Below are 21474 nucleotides of genomic sequence, written 5' to 3'. Positions count from 1 at the left end.
ACATGGAATCACTCCAATACAACAGGGGGTGCTGTTTGGGGGACAACACTCTGCATGTCTGCCAGTTCAACAGACAGCTAGCCTGCTAGCTAACAACAACAGAAGATCCCGGACAACTAGCGTTACAATTTAACCCAACATAAAGGTGAGTCCGTCGATAAATTAAAGCTAAAGAAACAATATAAGGACAAAAGACTTAAACTCACACGATAAAGGCTGTCGTGTTGTGTACTGACTTACTGGTTTTGCGGCATTTTCCCCGACCTTTTTGTTTGGCTTAGGTTAGCGGCTACAGGAATAGGGCTAACTAGCCAGCTAGCTCAGTCGAGTTAGCTGTCGTTAGATTGTCTGGATTACTAGACTGCAGTATTTATGTATTTTGAACGTATGTTTCTAAAAGCACACTTGTTTACGCGTAGCTAAAGTGAAGAACCAATTTAAAGTAAGATAACACTGTATTGTTGGCAGGTTAAATACCTGCTATTATCACCGCCTGCATTCACTGAAACTGAGTTTCTGGTCCCAGCAAAAAATCTTTTACTATTAAAAACTGAGTTAACTTAAGAGAAAGACGTATATGGCTACGTTTAATCTCAGGGTCAAAAGTATGATACCTGTATATTGTTAATAAATGGGAGTCAGGAACAAGACAATATACGTCCTGGGCCTTTATTATATTCTCTTATTGGAGCAATTTCATCGATAACTTAATGTAGTAGGTTTAGCCTTAGAAGTGCTCATATTGTTATGGTCTGTCGTCTCTAATCAAACTGCTCCGGGAACCGGTTATTTGACTAGCTTGTCATTTGTGTGGATAGAAAGGAATGAGATAAAGTTCAGTGTGACCCTGAGGGGATGAACAGTGAATGAGTCAGGTTCACTGGAAACAGACCAAACACCACAGCATTGGTTATCTCCAATAATATTAGTTTTCTTATTAATAAGAGGGTTTTTTGTGTCTCCTGCATCCATGCAGGTGGTGAATACATTGACATGAACATCAGTATTATCTGATGCTCTCCACAATATTTCTGACAGAAACACTTCCATTGTGAAGATTATAATATTCATAACTTTATTTCACCTGTGGGAGACCTAGTTTGTTAGAGCTGTGGTTACATTACATATAGTAGGTAACTGAGGAATCTATGCCATAGTCTTAGGAAATCTGTCAAGGGAGAAATCTAAATGCTTCTAGCCAAGACTGCTTTCTTGCATACTGTTCGTGCAATTGAAATAATGAAATACAACATGAAAGAATCGACTGGGAACTGGCAAGTGTTACCTGCAAGGCACGACTGTGTTGCAGGAGTTGTCAGCTTTTCAGTTGTCTCGCTGTCCTTTTTTTTCCATTTTTGAAGTCCAAAACCTGCCACACAGCAGATTTGAAATGGCCTTTAATTTAAGTTTTCCCTGACTTCATCATTTTGCTTCCTACACACACACTGAGCGTACATAACTCAGTGTGGCTGAGATCATTTTTAGTGTGATGACCCAGAGGAAAAATCCAATACCTTGCAATTATTAAACAGTTTAAGAAATGAAATGTTATTTGGACAATGATGAACTATGGTTGAAGTCTTAAATAAGTTTTCAAACCAGTGTGAAATGTGATTAAATTTTTATGTATTACAACTGTGTTACAAACTTTTGTTTCATTCCCAGTTAGTCAAGTATTTTACTGCTGAATGGCAAAGATTATGGATGTTTTCTTTAGGTTCGGTGCCATAGTTGAAGTAATTATTAGAATATTATTAATTATTTGGAAGGACACAATATGAAAAATAAAAATAAAATCATATATTGACTCACTATCATAACAATGAACTGTGTTCCACTATTGAGCTTTATCTGAGACCAAATTCTTCATATATGTCAAACAAAAACTAACCAATTTTGTTAGTTTTTAATTACAGATTACTTTGAATTGGCAGTGATCAGAAGTAACCTGCAGGTTTTCAGTGAAGTCACTAAATGGTTTTTTGTGACTTGAGTAAGTTAAAATGTTATGTAGATGCTTGTCAGATGTAACTACATCAGGTAAAACTTGCAGCTGTTTTTCAGCAGATGATGATAAGGCTTCATCCTGTTATCTCTCACAGTGATATGAACTGCGTCAAGAGAACTCTGGTAATCGTATACATAAACTTTACTGTGGTTGAGTTGTTTGCAAGAGGGCTGAGCAATGATAACATTTTGGTATCATGATTATGACGACAACAAAACTTTTTCTTTGTTGGAAACCTAAGCTGGAGTAGATGTATCATATGAGTGCTGCGGTTGATTTCCGATACCTTTTTTTTTTGTGAATTAATGTTGACCCTTTATGCAGCCTGAAAGGAAATCTTGTCCAGTTGTGGATTTCAAACATTTACCAATAGGTTTTTGCTATGCTGGGGAGCTTCTTATGCTAGGGAAATTTCAGTTGCAGTTTCAGTTGCACTCCTGAATTAACAAAGAGCATCATCTCCAAAGTCTTTCTCCCATCAGCTGTATGATTTTAATTGGAAATGCAGTCAACTATAATTTGCCAAGTGCCTGTCTGTACCACACAGCAGTAAATGGGCACGAATGCCTGGAAAGTAAACATTTTGGAGGAAATCACGTGATATTTTTGTGAGATTTGTGGCTCCAAAAGATTGTTTCATGTCTGTTCATTGCATTTTCCAAGAAAAGCAAAACCAATGATGCTAATAAAAGAAACAAAAACTAAAATTATTGTAATTATTGTAAATGAATATAGCAGTAGTTCCACTGCTCCTGGCATGAGCCTAAAAACTCCTTCTGAAACTTTAGTGACTGGACTGCTGTTGTGCAGTTGTGCAGCCTGCTTGAGTGTCTGCCCTTGCAGGTCAGCATGTCAAGTGTTTGTAAAGGTATGAACCAGGTGACTGGAGACATTAGATATGCATTGAGTTCCCTCCTCCCTTTAACCTCCCATGCCTGGTGAAGTGAGGAGGGGTTTAGTGAGGAAGTACAGGCAGGTGGTGAAGCCTGGGTGCTAATGCTTTTTTTGCCCTGTCAAATCCCCTTCAGTGTAATTGTGGGCCTGCACAAAGTCAGGGATGAGAGCGAGGCAAGCTGATCGCTGTGGCAAAATCAATAGTTCATACCTCTCTGAGATTGAGTTTTTAGGAAAGGAAGAGCACCATGACCAAGGGCAGAATATGAAATCGCTCCCACAGAGGCCCAACACGCGCTGTGCAATCGATCCTCGGTCCCTGTACCAATTATAGTTTTAAGGTTTGTCTGTAGCCTACTGCAGTCCTCAAAGACCAGAGCTTTGGAAATAGACATTGTGTTCACTGACACTTTGACAAGGGTTGCAATTTTTTCATCCCCCTTGGAAATTGCCGTCTGAAATGCCTCCATACCTCCAGTCTTTAATTTCAAGCAGATCGATTTCTCCTTCTTCTTTGGTCCGTGGAGTGAAATGTCAGGAAGAAGCACTGTGGTCATACCTGTCACCTTATCTTCCATATTGACTTCACAGATATACATACATTTTAATAGTGATTTCAGATTACAAATCTAATTCTATGTTCCCAATTTCCTTATTCTTGTGTTCTCTGCATCCTATTTTGTTGCTGTCAGATCTTGCTCTGCTTACAATTTGGTTCAGATGAGTCAAATTAGTGCTAATTTTCTGGGCAGCAGAAGTTACAATATTATGTCGTCATATGCTCATACAATATGACCTATCAGTGGATTAGAAAAGATTTTCATCATGTTATTAAACAGTGGGAATGTTGCCTGTGTTCGGCTGGTGGTTACTGGGTTATTTGTGGCCACAAATTGTTGTGGTTTGTCTTCACAGGATCAATGTGGAAAAGTTAGAAAAGCTCTGTTTGCTTCTCTCTGAAATTGTGATGATTGACGAGTTTGTAGATTGCTTTTCTTTCCTAGATTTTGAATTGGTGTTTAAATATCTTTGCTGTCTACAGTTTTTTTTGAGTGTAGCCCTTAATGTTAAAAACCTTGCCAGGTATTGATCACTTAATCAGATTATTGGACACAAGATAATCAGTGTAAATTGGTGATAAGTTTATAGATTATCTGGTTAAAGTTCAGCCAACAACTATAAGATTTTGTATCCCTGCCTTTGAGCGCTGCTGGTGGTAGTTTGTGTTTTGTTTTTGGATGCTGGTTGTTACTGATTGTGAGTCATGTGAGGGGAGAGAAAATCTAAGTTGTCTTTAAGATTTCATTCCGGGTTGATTTTTGTGATGCCTGTCACAAAATAGCAAGTTCTGTTTTTGTCAGAAAAACATCTGAAGAGCAACTGGTGTATTTGTACACACACAGTACATGTGGAGACAGTAAAGTTGGTTACCGCGATGAGAAGTAGGAGGTGTGCAGCCGGTCACCTGCAGCGCTTCATCTAACAGCTCACTGTGGCTTCTGGTTCTTTTTCCAGTACTCTGTGGTGAAAAATAAAACTGATTAGTGGAAAAAGAAAAATGCTGAAAATGGCCTTGTGTTGCTTTTGACAAGCATTTTTGTTGAATGACCTCAGTCAGCGCTAAGTTTTAATGTGGAGCAGCAACAATAGGACATGTTGAGTTTCATTAGTAGTTAGTTAATACAGCTCTGACACTGTTAAGAGAGCAAACAGTGAGGCTGTGAGCAGTAATCACTGGATTTCGATTTCAGTTTGAATGGTCATTTTTGCATTTCATTTTCATTGAAAAAATGTGTTGTTCTTTGTTGAGGCCTGTACCAAACCAGCATGTTCCTTTATGTCTGGAGAATAGGATTTGTAGGCTGGAGCATCTCTGTAGCACTGCAATGCTTCATTTATGTATGTATGTGTATTGTACCGCTTTTTATCAAAAAACTTGAAGCTCCTGCAGTTTGAATATTGCACTTGGCCAGACTGCGATTTCAATAATATTTTGATGAATTGTGAAGCCTTACATGCAACGATCATTTTCCTGGGAGTCCCAAATGCGTAGGTTGGAAATCTGAATCCAGCATAGTAATGGTGTACTCTGCCACTACAAATTAAACTACAATATAGAGAGGTAGTTACCAAATGTATATAAAGCCTGTGAAAATATCAAAATATATCAAAAAAAATATATCATGAAAATTTCAAGGATTATAACTTCAGTGGTGATTTAAGGCCCACTTGTCCTTAAATCTGTGTTCAGTTCACGTCTCAGTCCATGGGTTGATGAAGAGGAAACTGGAGCAGATGAACTGTTAGTTTCTAATTAATTGTTTAACTGTTAACCAACAATAATAATTTGTCAGATTAATGCTATTAATTAAACAGGTAAAATACCCCGGGACATCAGTACCATCTGAGTGGGTATTCAGTTATGAGACTGTGCACCAGACTGATCCCACAGCATGTTGACATGTTGCTATTCCTGAATAAAAACCAGTAGACTAGCTGTCTGCTATGTTGAGGACTGGCCTGTTTATTTTAAATTTGTGGTCTGATAAATGCGACTGCAAGTTTCCATTTTGTCAACACGTTGGCTGTTTCTGATCATTAATCAGCTGAGAGCAGAGGAGAAGGAGGTTTCATTACAGTGCTCTCGGTGCTGGAGGATTAAGTGTGTGTTTTCATTTGGTCAATCTGCTTGTACATCAAAACGTCTGGCTACTATTTGCCTCGATTTGTTATTTAAGTTATTTAATATTTTTCTATGGAAAGAGGCTGTAGTGCTGGTTATACACAGCACACTTGGCGGATTCAACATGCATTATATTTAGAGGCACTTGTCTATTCTAAAAAGCGCATTTTAATCGGTTAACAGTTAATGGCCAGTGAATGAGCATCGGCTATCGGACAGAGCAAAAATTCAAAACGAGCATCGCTGTTGCAAAACCTTGAGACTCAATGCACTGTGCGTCTTCATCAGAGTCCTGTCCAAGAATCTGGATTTGATTTCGCTCTCATACCTCTGCTTGATTTTCTTTTGTCTCCATCTAACCTCTTTTTGTGGCAATTTATCTCTTTGAACGTTCCCGCAGACGGTGGCCCATCTCTCATTCGCCACCTGTTTTTTTTTCATTTGGCTTCTCTATCGCTTTACTTTTCATTTTCTTTCCCTGCACCACCTTCCTCTGTCTTCATCGTCTCACTCCATCTTACCACAGTTAAAGAATCAAGAAGATAGGTTGGTTCTTCATTCATTGGATTTCGTAAAGACAGTCTTGGAACTGGGCAGAAAACCAAGCATCTGATACATGCTCAAAGTGGCAATATTCTTAGCTACACTCAGATTTTTCCCCTTTTTGCTTCAAGAACAGGTTGTTTTTTCTCCTCAGTCCTCCTAGTTGTTTTGACTCATTTTGACTGTGACTTTGTGGTATCACACATTTCCAGCAGTTTACATCAGGGTAGTCATGCTATGAACGTCCTGTCCTATCCAAAAAGGTGTTTTTTTGTGTCGACATCTGGGGACTGTGTAGGTTATTACACGGACCTGTTAATGGATTGAAGATATTGTTGAAAATCAGCGAAGTGTCCCTGTTCCAATGTACATACCAAATGTTATTGTGCTCACATTAAATATTAAAGTCATACTTTGATAAATAAGAGACAAAACCAAATGTTTTAATTCCTTGTATTTTGTTGTCTGATGTGATTCTTGAGGCCTTTTCAGCACCGTCCACAGTTTCTTTCTTTTTTTCCTTTTTTTCGTCTGATTTCCTTTGAGAATTGAATTGTGGGACAAAAGTGATAGACATGTGTGTCTATACTGAATTTGTCCCTCGACTCATCAGTCTGATCACTCTTCATGTAGAATGGGCATATTATAGGGTCTCACAGCGTCATTCTCCATGAACCATCTTAATTAGTAACAATATTTGAAGACCCCACAGCCACAGTGCTGTGTTCTGCGGTTTACACACAGTGTTGGTCTAATCAGCTGGAAAAAATGACAACATCTTTGTTGGTGCTCCATGGATTTGTGGAAAAAAAAAACAAAAAAAAAAAACACGAGTTCACATTTTAGACCTCTGCAAATCCGTTTAAATGGGTTGCTAAGTGTGACATGCACTCATTTGTCAGCCTGTTCAGTTTTTACAATTCACACAGCCTCTAAGCAGCATTATTGTCAGTGTGTCACCTTCAGTCAGCATAATCATCAGCAGCAGAAAGCTCAGCTTCTAGCTGCCACAATTTGTTGCAGTGCGTTTTGACCCAAATTGAATTTATGGATGAAGACATGAAAGGCTCTGGGGGTGAGAGAAAGGTAGCGATGTGTGGAGGGTTAGAGGATTCATGAAATAGAGGAAAAGATATTGAAGAGTGGAAAAAACGGACACAGATTAACAGTATCAGGGCCAGGAAAGAAACTTGAGTATTGTATGGGAGTGATACGGTGAAGTGCGGTGCATTCAGCCTCTGACCTTGTAGCAAGATGATGAAGGTTTATGAGTCTGTGATTGTGTCAAGATGGTTTCCAGTGCAGGGTAATTTATTGTCATTTTCCAAAGGTGAAGAAATGGGGGCAATACAATACCTGTACATACTTCTTATCAGTTTTTGTCTTTGTCCATGTTGTCTTCACGATAACTAAAACCCTGTCAGCTTGTCTCCAGTAATGGGCATTTTTTCCACTGCATTGGGGATTTTTTCCTGTATGAGTCAGGGAAAAGGATTTCTGTTTGTGCTGCTAATATGGGGCTACTAATGTGATTTTAACAGCAGATTAAATGTTCTGTTTTCATGCTCCATCTTTTTTCAGCCATTGCATTATAAGTGCAATCATTTGAAATTTCCTCTTCTCATTCTCTAGAATTGCTTACTCTGTTTATGGTCATGGGTGCCTGCAGCCTGTCACGCACACACAGACACACACACACACACACAGACACACACACACACACTATACACCATATAAATATTGTAATCGCAATTAGCGATCCAGAATCCCATAAAAAGACCACATTTTTTAATGAATCTCTCAATAGTTTCAGATTTCCCGAACCTGTTTTGATGCTCACACAATGTCGCTTTTTGTTTTTAAACATTTGTTTAAAGAAATAATGATTCTGGGAGATTTTTTTGAAAAATAAAAACAAAATTGTATTTATAAATCATATATAAAAATAGATCTGCTCACACCAACTTTTTCTTTTAAAACTCTGTCTGTGAAGTCTGTCTGAATGCTGCAGTTCTTAGTTATCTTGTTGTTTTTTACATTCTCTTTTCACCTGTTGTAGCTCAGTGCAGTTTGTTAAAATAAGATAGCCTTTATTAGTCCCACAGTGGGGAAATTCACAAAACGTTGCAGCTCTTAAACAACTAGAATACTGCAGGTACAGAGTTGTGTTTTTCAAGGTTTCATTTTATAGTTCTTTCACTGCATCATGGCATCTCCCATAATTTTCATCCAAAGGACCTTCATATCTGAGAGAAAGAGACAGAGGTCAGAATCTCATTAGGATGAAATATTTTGTGGTATCAAACAGTCACTGCTGACCAGTCTAAGCTCCTGCAGAGAGCTAGGCATGAGGGTTAGTGTGTGTGTCTTTGGAGGAGGCGAGTGTGTGCATCACAAATCTGCATGGTGTTGGCCACTTGAAGGTAATTTGGGTACCTTCGGCCAGTGGCTCCAACCTCTACCACAGTCCTGGGAGACAGCTTGTTTATTTACAGTTCATTTTTGAGACTTAATTGCAATTGCAGTGGCTATTGATCTTAGAACAGGCATGGGCCATCGATCTCCTCCTGTCCCCCGATGGGTCAGGGACAATTCATCTAGCCCCAACACAACAAACCTCAGCAGCACGTGGTGTGGCCACATGAATTAAAAGACACTGAGTCTTAACTGGATTAATGAAAGATGGAGAGTCTCTGTGTTGCATCACAATGAGCTCTGCTCTGTTAAAGCATGCTTTTCTGTGTGGTATGTGATTACTTGACAGAACATGTGTGTTAGAAGAATATGTTTCAGGTTAAATTGGATTTTCACAGAACTTCAAGGAGGTGGGATTGAAATTTTTTTTCTGATCACTTAATGACACCCACGTTGTCTGTTTCCAGGGGGCAAACTGCTTCCATCTGACGTGTACTGATGCAGATGGACATCAGGACTGAACGCTGACGAGTGGACGTGACGGATTCCTCCCCCTCACCCTCTTGCCCCCAACACCCTCTGTCACGCTGGCAATGTCAAGAGTCCCGAGTCCCCCTCCCCCTGCGGAAATGTCCAGCGGGCCTGTGGCCGAGAGCTGGTGCTACACACAGGTAGTTCGCTGCACTGTGAACGAGTTTGTCTCAACCTAAATTAAACCGGTGTCTCCATGCTTTTGATGACTTTTTTTGTTTGTTTGCAATTCCCATCAGATCAAAGTGGTGAAGTTCTCTTACATGTGGACCATCAACAACTTCAGCTTCTGTCGGGAGGAGATGGGCGAGGTCATCAAGAGCTCCACCTTCTCTTCAGGGGCCAATGACAAGCTGAAATGGTGGGTGGGCAAGAGAGCTGCTTTGCTTCATCATATTCTGATCTCCTGTTTGTAGTCTTACTGTGCCACACAGGAAGTGGATTGTTGAGACACACATAGAAAGTCCCACCCTGTTTGATTAGTGTTACAAATGCCAGGATCTTATTACTGGCATTCTGTCCTATGAAAGTCTTTAAATCTACCTCAAATTTTTGTCTTTTATCAAGCAAAGCCGAAACTTTTGGCTCTCAATGAGATTCACATATAGTTAAGATAAAATAGTAATAAGTATTTTGCATGAATTTGTGCAGGTGTGTAACCTGTGTACTTTGATATCACTGATAAGAATTAGTTAATACAGTGTTACCACTATCTGCTTTATAAGCGATCATAACTTTTGCACTTTCTGCCACCATCAGGTGTTTGCGAGTGAATCCCAAGGGCCTGGATGAGGAGAGCAAAGACTATCTGTCTCTCTACCTGCTGCTGGTCAGCTGTCCAAAGGCCGAGGTGCGCGCCAAGTTCAAGTTCTCCATCCTCAATGCTAAGGGAGAGGAGACCAAAGCCATGGGTGAGTCAGCAGTGGAGTTAACAATTTTCCACTTGCACTTTTTTAAAATCCCTTTTTTGCCTTTACTTGGACTTACCTCTTTGTGTCTTCTGTGTCCTGGCTCTCTGCAGAAAGCCAGAGAGCATATCGCTTTGTCCAGGGGAAAGACTGGGGTTTTAAAAAGTTCATCCGGAGAGACTTCCTCCTAGATGAGGCAAACGGTCTTCTACCCGACGACAAGCTCACGCTCTTCTGTGAGGTAGCTGCCTCGTCCTGGTCTTAACCCGCTCTTTGGTTTATACTTTTTCTCATTACAATGTAGTTGTTTAATGCACAAAGAACATTTTGGAGTCTAGCATCACATTCAGTTTCTCTCCCTCAGGTGAGTGTGGTGCAGGACTCAGTCAACATATCTGGGCAAAACACCATGAACATGGTGAAGGTGCCTGATTGCCGGCTAGCAGATGAGCTGGGGGGCCTGTGGGAGAACTCGCGCTTCACAGACTGTTCCCTGTGTGTGGCCGGCCAGGAGTTTCAGGCCCACAAAGCCATCCTGGCAGGTAGAGACATGAGTCAGACACACCCCATCTTCTTTCTTTGTTCTGTCTTTTGGCTCTAAATGTTTTAAATGCTTGACTGTATGTGTGGGTGTAAGCATTTTTAAATGTTATGTCAAATGTTAAACTCAATCATATATGTATGTTTTTTATATATAAGACACGCACACGTTTGTAATGAGTAACTGAGTATGTAATTGAGAATTAGTAATTCTCAAAGATTAATTGAGAGTTAATCGAGGATGAGTAATGTGGGATCATGCAACAGTCAGATGTGTCCGACTTGATCCCACACTCACCTACACATTTCTCCTTTTGTCCTGATCTTTCGCCATATCTCTGCTTTCAGCAAGGTCCCCTGTATTCAGCGCCATGTTTGAGCACGAGATGGAGGAGAGCAAAAAGGTGAGCCCAAGGTCCAAACAGATTTTTTTTATTCTTAGAGAGAAATTCATTTTGTTCCTGTGGCTCAACAGCTCAGGTTTTCACTGCTGTGTTGAGGGGTTAAAGTGAGTGAAGGATTGTGTGCTGTCAAATGGCTGCAGCACAGAGCTGTTTGGTTAAACTGAATGATAGTGCACCTGAAATGAAATTGTCCTGCCGTACTTGAGGGTCAGGATTCATCCTTCACTGACAAAGCTGCAGAAGCAGAGAATTGCTTTTTCCCCTATTTGTGCACATGTGACTGTAAGAAATGAAATTGCAGGAGGAGCTGCACAGATGTTTTTTTAAAAGCAAGGCCATTTTAGATTTTATGTTGCAAACTTTGTAAAAGATTAAAATGTTTCACTCTCTGATAAACATATTTAAAATGTGGACTATGTTTTTTCATCACGTTTTATGCATTAAAGGTCGGTCATGTTGCTTTCCAACATTATCCCGTTTACAGTCCTCAGAGTAGTCACAAATACCCCAAAGGAAGAGTAGCTGTCTAACCAGATGAACAGGGAAGCTGAAAAGATAGAACTAATAATAACTTATCTTATTCAAATAAACAGCATTGATTGACTTTACCAGCTGTGCAGAGATTTGCAGCCCCATAATTAATGAAATGTAATTTGTTACTTTCCCCAAAGTTAGCATTGTGTGCTGTAAAATTTGGAACCATTTTAAGGTGTTTGATACTTAAATTTAACCACGTTATTTGTTGTCTGTTGTCAGAATCGCGTGGAGATCAACGATGTGGAGCCCGAGGTTTTCAAAGAGATGATGTGCTTCATCTACACAGACAAGGCTCCCAACCTGGACAAGATGGCGGATGACTTGCTGGCAGCAGCTGACAAGGTAATATAATAATACAATATAATAATATAATACTACATCACAATATTTGGACATATAAAGACAATGTTACTTGGGCAGTACTATTTCATTAATTTAATTTAATTTGAATCTTTAAAATCTTTGGCTGTTTGTGGACTATGGGAACTAAAAGTAAAGGAGATGTTTGTTTGAACCTCAGTATTTTACAGTCTTGTATCTGTATCTTAAAAACTGGGTATAGTTATGTCTATCTTTGTTAGAAGTGTGACATTACAGACAGTAGTGGCCAGACTGACATTTCCCTCTCATTATGAACTCAAAGATAATATTTGTAAATATCACTTGAACCACATGAACACCAGTGAAGAAGGAAAGTATATTGATCCTCTTTGCATCCCCTCTCTTTCAGTATGCCCTGGAGAGACTGAAGGTCATGTGCGAGGACGCTCTGTGCACCAGTCTGTCTGTGGAAAACGCTGCTGAGATCCTCATCCTGGCCGACCTGCACAGCGCCGACCAGCTCAAAACACAGGCAGTCGACTTCATCAACTAGTGAGTTCACACGCTGAAAGGAGCCCGTCGTCACATATAATTGGGTCTCCAGTCCACTGCACATTTTGTCTCTCTGTTGAGTTGTTACATCTCTTTCTTCTTTATCTCGGCATCATTACCAACGGTAGCAGGACTCACCCTCACGCCTCATATCTTGGTGTCACAGTGGATAGTTTTATTTCACATGTCCTCTTCTCCAGCACTGTGTCTGATATTATTAAACCCAGTCGAGACTTTCTGAGGCATCAGGGCAGCCTGACTCCTCACTGTGTGTGAATGTGTGATAATATATAACTCTGAACATGTTCAGCTCACACATATTTCTTCAGATTGTTTCTCTCCCCCAGCTACGCATGATTCATTATTTATATTTACAGAGTTCAAGCAAGTAGCTGATTCACAGATTGACCAAACAATAATCAATCAGGATTGTGAGGTCATTTTTCGATCAAAAAACTTGGAACATTTTCTCGCTCTATCTTCTCAACCTCTTGTTTGGTTTTCCTGTTTTCCCTTTCTTGCCTTATGTCAGTCATTTCCAACCTGTGGGGGGCCAAAAGGGGTCTCAGGATAAATCTGAGGGCTTCATGAAATATTTTATGGTGTGAGTTAAGAAGGGGAAGAAAACACCTGTGCAACACAAATTTCGCTTCTTTTGTCTCTTTGAGCTCCTCATCATCTGTGCAAGTGGTAATCCTAACAGCTTGACAGATGATTCAGTCCACTGTCTTTTTCTGCAAAAAGATGTTGCAGGACGCTCTTGACTAGTTTTGGTTTGTCGAGTTTATTTCCACCGTGGCAGCAGAACATGTTACATGAGCCTTCAAAAACTCATTAATGGCTGACTAACTCTGAAAGACTTAATTGTACAACTAACTGGACTTCGACTTCCTTTAACAAAATAAATGCTACAAACAACCTATAAAAAATCTCTGATCCTGTGAACAGTCCTCAAGTACAACATGACCCCCAATTTGTCAGACACAATTTTCCGAAAGAAAAAAACATCTTACATTTATTTAGTGTGATCTTTGAGAACAGTTGTCAAATAAGTTGAGAATGAACATAGTCATCGGATGCAGCCCTGTATGCTTGCTCATACAAATCGATTTCCCAAAACTAACATTTGTTTTTGTTTCCTTGTCTCTCTCGCTCCGTCCTCCAGCCACGCTGCAGAGGTGATGGAGACGGCCGGATGGAAGTCCATGGTAGCGTCTCATCCTCACCTGGTGGCTGAAGCTTACCGCTCCCTGGCTTCAGCTCAGTGCCCTTTCCTCGGACCCCCACGCAAGCGCCTCAAACAATCCTAACAGCCCTACAGCAGGGCGTCAACACACTCATACACACATACGCATACAAACACAAAAACACACAGATCCCCCCTCTCAAACACACAGGGACAACCTTTCCCCTTGCCGTTACCTACTACACTACCTACAGCCTCCCCCGAATCTCCCCCTTCTGCCCCATCCAAACCTGCTGTATTTAGTCTCTTCTAAAGATGGAGGGAAGAAGGAGGAGGTAGAGGAGATGGAGATGGAAGAGAGGGACAGGTGGGCTCGTGAAGTGGATGTTTGTTGTTTACAAAAGAACCACAACACCCCTCCTTTTTTCTCCTCGGCTCTGGCATAGTGAGATCTGACATTGTGCTCTTTTCTGTGTGTGAAAACTAAATCCTTCGACATCCCTCTAGTTCCTACTATGGAATCCGTTCGGAAGGAAGAACTGAACACAAGATCCCAATAAGAGCCAAGTGTTGAGAAATTTTGGAGGCTTAGAGGAAAAGTGCAGATAAATATAGTCTTTAACTGTCTATTTTATCATCAGGCTTCTTTTTGCTCAATTCTTAGTGCTTGGGGTTGAGCAGTCGGAGAAGCCCCCAATCTTAAGGACACATGGGCCTGTGAGGGACTAAAGAAGAAGAAGTGGGCCTGTTAGTTACAAACTAGAAGCCCCGTGAGAAAGACAACCAAGGGCTAGTCAAACAAAGCAGATGTGGGACAAAATCATCAAAATAATTTTCCCAAAGAAAGTTGGGGAAACATTGCACTAAAGTCACAGGTCACCCCTTTGCAACCCTTACCAGCAGTAAAGTAGAAATACTGTAGGCAAGCACACATTGAAGCAAGCTTCATGGACTAAAGACCCAGCTGGACCACCAACAACAAGTTCCCTTTAAGAAGATTTATCAGCAAGTGACAAAAACAACACATGTACTCCCTTCTAGACCTCTTCAAGCTTCATCTAAGTCCGTTTTCATTTTTTGAATAGCTGGAAATAAAAACCAGTATAGAGAGGATACAGAAAATAGCAACGCACAACTGGATGTCATTCTTGGGGAAATAGTATTTTGTGTCTGGATCTGTCTTCGTAGCCCTTGAGAGAAAATAAAATCCAAGGTGTCACCAGACAAACCAACCAGGAGACAACAAACAGAGGGAAAAAATGTCAAGAAATGGTTACAAAATAACATTAGGATTCAATCAGGCATGTTAATGTTCTTTTATGACGGATTTCTTATTTGTTTTTTTTCCTCAGAACTGTCATTTCTATTTTTTTCATAGGAATTTGTACAGACACTAGTGTTTTTGAAGCTGTGTAAAACAAAAGCATTTTCAACCGTGAAATTGAAAAAAGTGGACAGATGTTTTCTTTGCAGGCATGAAGACTGAGGGGAAATAAATTTGAAATGAACACGTTTTAATGTTCAGAATAGACAGAATGTGAAAAAAATGCACACCAAGGAAAACCACATGAAATACATTTGAAGTTATCATTTGAACCTGGTGGAAAATGGTAATTGATAGAAGGAACCGTTGTTTCTTTCCTGTAGATATCGCTGGTTATGAGAAGTGACACTTAGTTGTTGCCATTTTTTGTTCCCAAAAGAATAAACCACAACTATTTTGTATTGAATGCAATGCAAACTTTGTCTGGTTATTTTTGTATGAATTTTGTGATTGTGTTTAATTTTTATTTTGAGATGTCACATAAAACATGTTTCATTTGGAATTGATCATGGGACTTCGTCACCGAAAGTGAAGAAAATTTCAGGGAAAATGTATGATGAATAGTCTTCTTGTTGTGCAGGACAGAAAAACTTTGAAATTGTTGCATCTTGTATTTTGCTTCATAAAAGAAATCAAATTTGCAGAAATTATTCAATTTCAGTGGCATTCACTTAATTATGAACAAATCTCGAGGTCTTATTTTGTTAGCCAGTATAATATATCTTTACGTTCATCTCTTCAGTCCTCAAATGCTCTCTAATGAAGGTCACTTTTTTTTGATAAAAAATAATACCTGTCTTCAAACTGCACCATCCAGAACATTAACTCCTTCCATTTTTCTACAGTGGCGAATGTACAGTCCTAGCCCGAGTTTGTGCCTCTCAAGTTCTAGCATACAGTGAGGGTTTTTCAGAATCCTCAAGGACTCTTGTTACCCTGTTTCCAAAGCTGAGTCTAATAATCCAGTTTGCAGAGTTTCTCTAGTTTATTAAACATCTGTTCACCCAGGAGAGAAGGTTAGAGTGACCATGTTACAACTGAGAGCAGCTCAGAAAAAAAATACCCCCCCCCCCCACCCCCGAAACTTTCAACCTTAATCCAAACCCCTACCCACTCAAACACACAGGAGCACCCACCAGCAGTCTGGTCAAGACATCCACATCCACATTTCTGTTCAGCAGGATCCGGTTATCACACAGATCAGGGCCAATGGAACATCTCATCTAAGTCAGAAGTTAGAATTGCCATCACAGGTTAACTACATATGTTACTATAGTTTTAAATAAGAAAACCCTTTTAAGACAATGCTTTTGCATGCACACAGTGTCTTACAGGCCCATTGAATAGTACACCGGTATCATTATCAGTCACTTTAATAAGCAGGTGAATTAAACAATGTACTTTCTGAGCCTTCTGAAATAATGGATCCTAATGGGATTAACTTGTAATGATAACCTGTTTTGGCCAGTGAATGTTGTCTTTTATAGCCTGCACAAGAACTAAGCTTCTGAGAGGATGAGTTTGGATAAAGGATCATGAATAAATATCCTTCTCAAGCTTTACTCCAAATAGAACAAATGTAGTAAGGAAATGCTCTTAAATGAAATTGAAAGCTTGTTAGTGATGTAGGCCTGTTGAAGCTTCAGTGGGCACATTTGGTTTAGAAGGCTTTAGAGGACCTGTTGTTGTTTTTTTTTTCATGGTATTTATTTTTTCATCAGGGAAAACACAGTACAGTGTTAGGAAAAACATGAGAAGGATGACATATGACAAAACTGTACAAGGTCAATACAAAAAAAAAATGTTACAAATACATGGTACCTATCCCTGTAGGTACAGTATGGTACAAGGACTGAACAAAGAATGAATCAAATGTAACATTTAAGACATTAGGGAATGATAATATATTAGCCCTTACAAACAAAAAATGTTCTAGTTTTAGGAAAGTATTGTGGGAGGAAATATGTGTAGAGCTAAAAGGATTACTTGAATATGACTATTTGATTGGTCTGTATAAAGTTAACAGGCAACTATTTTGATAATTGATTAATCATTCAGTCAGTAGAAAGAAGAAAAGGCTGAACTTTGTATTTGCAGCTTTTATTTGTCTCATGTGATAACTAAATATCTTTGGGTAGTGGATTGTTGGTTGGACAAAACACATAATCTGAATCATTTCATAAAACCAAACAATTAATTGATTAATAGCATAAAAAATTATGAACATTTCAATTGATCAGGGCCACAACTAACTATTATTTTCAATATCGGTTAATCTGCTGATTATGCTTTTTAGTAATTATGTAGAGTAAGAAATTTTAAAAAATAACAAAAAAAAAAAAAAAATTCCAAAGAGTCCAAAGACATTTTCAAATGTCTTGTTTTGTTCAATCACAAGTTAAAGACCCAAAGACATTCGGTTTTTGAGAAGGTAGAACCAGAAAATGTTTGATTCTTTTTTTGTTTTGCTTGAAAAATTACCGAAATTATTAATTGATTTTCAAATGAGTTAATGTGTTCTTCTGTCGATTGACTAATCAATTAATTGACTAATTGTTTATTTAATCAAAAATAATTCTAAATTGCAGCACTAATTATATGCACTTACCAAAAACATTTCAACAATTACAACAATCCTTGTACTATAATTCTTGTAGCCTACAACAAGCAATATATTCCACTAAAATCATAGAATTTACAGTATTTGTTAAAATGTAAGACTTGAAAATAATATTTTCTAGAGAAATGCTACACTTCAAAAACATCCAGAACAGTCTGTCAGACTGGTACATAGCCGCTCAAACTGGATTTCTCTTTGTGGATTTATTGGAACAATATCCTCCAGTGCCTCAGGCTTGACCTCTGTTTAACCTGTGGGCAGATAGGCACCTGGGTTCTGGTAGCTGTAGTCCGGACAGACTTTCTGAACCAGCCTGTAGTCTGTGCTATAGAAAGACACATAGATGCAGATGACCTGGAAAGGTTTAGAGCACATCCAGGTGACGTGGCTCTGAGTCGTCTCCTGAGCACACGTCTTTGATGGGTCATAATTACACAAAATCACCTTCTTGTTGCGTTCAGTTTTCTCGTAGTCCACCCTGCAGTTGAATGTCTTTGAGTCTTTGGGGTTGACGACACTTTGGCGTTCCAAGTCAAATTCCACCTCTTTCATTGGTGGGACAAGGCTGACAGAGACATTGCCCTGACCGGTTGAGTTGTGGCGGAAGTAGACTCCAAGAGAGCCATTCCCGTGATCCACGATCTTACCCATTATCAGCAAATTCAGTTTGACTGTCTTGATGTTTGAGTAAAAGTCCCCCCAATTAAACATCCTGGAGAATTTAGAAGTTCCATGAACTTTCATAATGGGCCGGAACTTGATCTTTAAGGACGGGTTGGAGTGTGATTGGGAGCTTCCTCCAAGTATTTCCCAAAGTCCCTGCTTTGAAAGGGGGATGAAGGGACTGATGGGTAGTTTGGTGTTCTGAATCAGACTCCTAGTTTGAAGTGCCCAGTTCTTCTGTGAAGAAGGGTCTTGGTCTTTGTTGACGTCTGACGATGCCCTCTTGTCAAAGGTGAAGTCACCATGATGATGTTGGCCAAGCACCAACTAGACAGAAAAGCATGGGAGAAATTTGACATTGAGTACAACTGGAAGCAAATTAACAACATAAATAGAGCAGAAAAGCTAAGTGTGTCAGGGGGTTCAGCTTACATTTTAATTCCCTAAAAAATTATATATTAAACCACTGCCAAAAACTTGTCATGTGTAATGTGACAGAAGAGATGAAACAATAAATTAGAAACACCAAAATGGAAAATACAAGAGTCATGCTCTCAAATTTTGTGTAATTTTAGAAGTACGACAAAAAAGGCTCTTTAGAAACAAAAATAAAAAGGCTTATTGTAAGTAATACACAGTGATATTATCATTCTCTTATGTCTTAAATGTTACATTTGATTCATTCTTTGTTCAGTCCTTGTACCATACTGTAGTTACAGTGATCTAACTACGCCTATACTGTTAGATTAAATTCTAAAAATGCATCCGATTTGATTGGTTTATAATAAAATTTGGCATGTAAAACTACCGAGTAACTAATAATTTTAAGGCTCATAGGGTGAAGAAGAATATTTTGTATTCAGCCATGTAAAGTAAGGCTGAAAATAATTGCAAAAGTAACAAGTAAAATGTCAGTATCTCACAGGTTCTCAAGTAAACACACTTACTTTTCTCCCCTTGCTCAATTAAAAAAAAAAAGTGATATGCATCTAATTAGAATTAAGTGCCTCCAATGTTTTTTTTACTTACCAAGCAAATGGCTCCTTTCAGAAGCATCCATATAAAGCAATGAGTGGCAAGCATCTCCATATTTCATAAAATCCTATCAGAAGATCCATCCACTCTAATGTGAAGTTCATTCATTCAGAGTTAAGTTTTGGAGGTCCGTGCTGAATTGTTGCGTCCACATTAAACACTGGGACAAACACACAGTTAAACCTGTCGGCTGCAGACTCCAGTCACAGCACACACACTGGGAGGCTTTCCCAGATCTGCAGATTTTTAACACTCTGTTTTGCTGTGTCTGCACTCTCTCTCTGTCATCCCCTCTCTCTCATGCACCCACCTGCCCAATCACACACACACACACACACACACACACACACACACACACACCATTTCCAACATTATCAAACCTTATGTCATTCCTCTAGTTCTCCCCATGTTTTCTGTCATTTTTAAGGTGATGAAAATACACATTTAGATCTTGATTAAGATTAGAATTTGTCTCACATGTGGAGGCAAACAGAAGGTGTGATACTGCCATCTTGTGGCAAGATTATGAAGTGCAGCAATATTAGACGGGACTGCCCCAAATTTTATTTTATTTTTTTTTAAGTCTCTTAGTTTAGGCTCAGCTGCTGCTTACTTTAGTTTAATACTGTTGCATTCACTAAGAACAACAAAAACCTCCATCATATGCGTCTGGTTAAACTGTCCGGTTACTAAAAGTCAATCCACATCTTTCAATCAATTGGAATCCAAACTTTTTAGTGGCCACGGTATAAATCAGCAGTAATTATTCAGAGACTCTGGAAGATTTGATGAAACTGTGATGCAGTGGCTTAGAGAGATGAGGTGATTTTGATATTGATATCGTGATGGAGAGACTGATTGGCGGGATGTCTAAGAGTTCAGTCTCAGAGAGGTTTAGTTGAAGGTAGTGTTTCTTCATTCATGTGGATATGTCTGAGAGACAAACAGAGATCTGCGCCAGATCTGTGTCAACTGGATGGAAGACAGGTATAGTTGGGTGTCGTCTGCATATACGAAAGGCTGCGCAAGTCCATAACTCAACCCAAGGAATTGGTGTATATGACCTGGCTCAAGTGACCACAACAAAAGGGAGACACACCTTGGTTAAGATTAATAAAGAATATTTTTATTAAACCAAATTAAACCAAATCAAGATGCCAAATTAAATGCTCTGAGAATGAGGTGTGGATCAGTAAAATCAGTAGTGTGTGGTGTGCATGAGTGAAGTATGTGAGAGCATGTGTTGTAAAGTGCAAAACTAAACATAAGGATTAAACTAAGCTCAAACAACCAAATCTAAAATGTGGCATGCCTGTGGAGAGGAGCAGAGAGAGATTAGTCGGCAGCCGGGACTTATATACCCTGGAACGCTTGCCACCGGTGTTCCAGATGTACCAATCAGCTGCAGGCAAAGAGACATACAAGAAAGAGGATCCCAAAACATCAAGAGGACACCAGTGGTCCTCACAATATTGCAAAGAGAAGGGGCCTTGTACTGATTCTTTGGGCACCCCTGTGGGAGGGGATGGGATGAGGATGTTTGCCCTTGCCATGACACATTGAAGGAGTGCCAAGGTAAAGGATTCAAACCAAGAAAGTTGCTAGTGAATCCTATATTAGAGAGTACAGATATCAGGCGGCAGTGGGTGTCTGTGTCAAAGGGTTCTGCAAGATAAGTCATAAGGACTGAGCTTCTATGAAGGACAGCAGAACCATGTCATGTGGCTACTCTTAAAGCCAGAGTAATTTGGATCAAGGAAGGCACTCCTAGAGAGGAATTCTGAGACCTGTTAGAAAAACGCCCTTTGAATAGACTAAAATAAAAATGAAAGTAAAACAATCGTGTTTATAGTTCTTGACTTGGGCAGGGTTGAATAAAGGCTTTTGTGCTACACCCCTGGCAGCCACTGACACTTTGTTATCGTCTAAATTCTTTGCAGGGTTCTTACGCAAGTATAAAGAAAATTTCCCATGGCTACTTATGCCTATTTCATAGCAACTCCAGGAAGTCACACTACAAGTACAGCTGCAGTTCCTGAGAAATCAATACAAGCATGGCAATAAGCATGTAAATCATTTCCAGTGAATGACAAAAACAATCCTCAAATAACAGACATAAAAACTTTTGATGCACTTTGTCAACAGTCACATTACATTGTTTTGTTTTTGACTGAAGTTGAAGACAAAGATGAAACATGATTCCAGTAGATTCATTCACTTGCCACGCATTTTGTTGAGCTGTAGATTCTAGGATTAATATGCACCTGGAAAACCTTCCGCCTCCCTCAGTCTGCCTTTGCTCATGGCTCA

The 21474-nt window shown here is 39.4% G+C and overlaps 2 protein-coding genes across 2 annotated transcripts; one reads left to right on the top strand and one right to left on the bottom strand.

Moving 5' to 3' along the window:
- Positions 1–22: 22 nt before the first annotated feature.
- On the top strand, positions 23–13788 carry LOC139608755 (speckle-type POZ protein). The gene is made up of 10 exons (XM_071462802.1): positions 23–145; positions 9011–9214; positions 9314–9435; positions 9834–9985; positions 10096–10223; positions 10347–10524; positions 10871–10926; positions 11683–11805; positions 12194–12336; positions 13502–13788. Exons 2-10 carry the CDS (start codon positions 9137–9139, stop codon positions 13644–13646), a joined length of 1125 nt encoding a protein of 374 aa, XP_071318903.1. The 5' UTR covers positions 23–145; positions 9011–9136; the 3' UTR covers positions 13647–13788.
- Positions 13789–17600: 3812 nt separating this feature from the next.
- On the bottom strand, positions 17601–20717 carry LOC139609104 (neurexophilin-1-like). The gene is made up of 2 exons (XM_071463356.1): positions 20526–20717; positions 17601–18456 (listed from the first exon to the last, which is right to left on the bottom strand). The coding sequence occupies exons 1-2, from the start codon at positions 20715–20717 to the stop codon at positions 17713–17715; spliced, it is 936 nt and encodes a 311-aa protein (XP_071319457.1). The 3' UTR covers positions 17601–17712.
- Between the last annotated feature and the right edge of the window lie 757 nt (positions 20718–21474).

This window comes from Trachinotus anak, unplaced genomic scaffold, assembly GCF_046630095.1.
Source record: "Trachinotus anak isolate AG129_WGS33_773 ecotype Australia unplaced genomic scaffold, CSIRO_AGI_Tana_v1 ptg000025l, whole genome shotgun sequence".
In the NCBI taxonomy this organism is placed as follows: Eukaryota; Metazoa; Chordata; class Actinopteri; order Carangiformes; family Carangidae; genus Trachinotus; species Trachinotus anak.
Note: the sequence above shows the minus strand (reverse complement) of the source record. Positions and strands in the feature narration are given on the sequence as shown.

What these genes read in the sequence shown, in the direction of transcription:
- LOC139609104 (XM_071463356.1), bottom strand. Translation starts at nt 20,717, where the DNA reads ATGGCAAGGGCAAACATCCTCATCCCATCCCCTCCCACAGGGGTGCCC. An exon ending in CCGGTGGCAAGCGTTCCAGG is followed by an intron (nt 18,457 to 20,525) that starts GTATATAAGTCC and finishes TTTTCTGTCTAG; the next exon opens with TTGGTGCTTGGCCAACATCA.
- LOC139608755 (XM_071462802.1), top strand. Translation starts at nt 9,137, where the DNA reads ATGTCAAGAGTCCCGAGTCCCCCTCCCCCTGCGGAAATGTCCAGCGGG. An exon ending in AGAGGAGACCAAAGCCATGG is followed by an intron (nt 9,986 to 10,095) that starts GTGAGTCAGCAG and finishes GGCTCTCTGCAG; the next exon opens with AAAGCCAGAGAGCATATCGC. An exon ending in AGATGGAGGAGAGCAAAAAG is followed by an intron (nt 10,927 to 11,682) that starts GTGAGCCCAAGG and finishes GTCTGTTGTCAG; the next exon opens with AATCGCGTGGAGATCAACGA.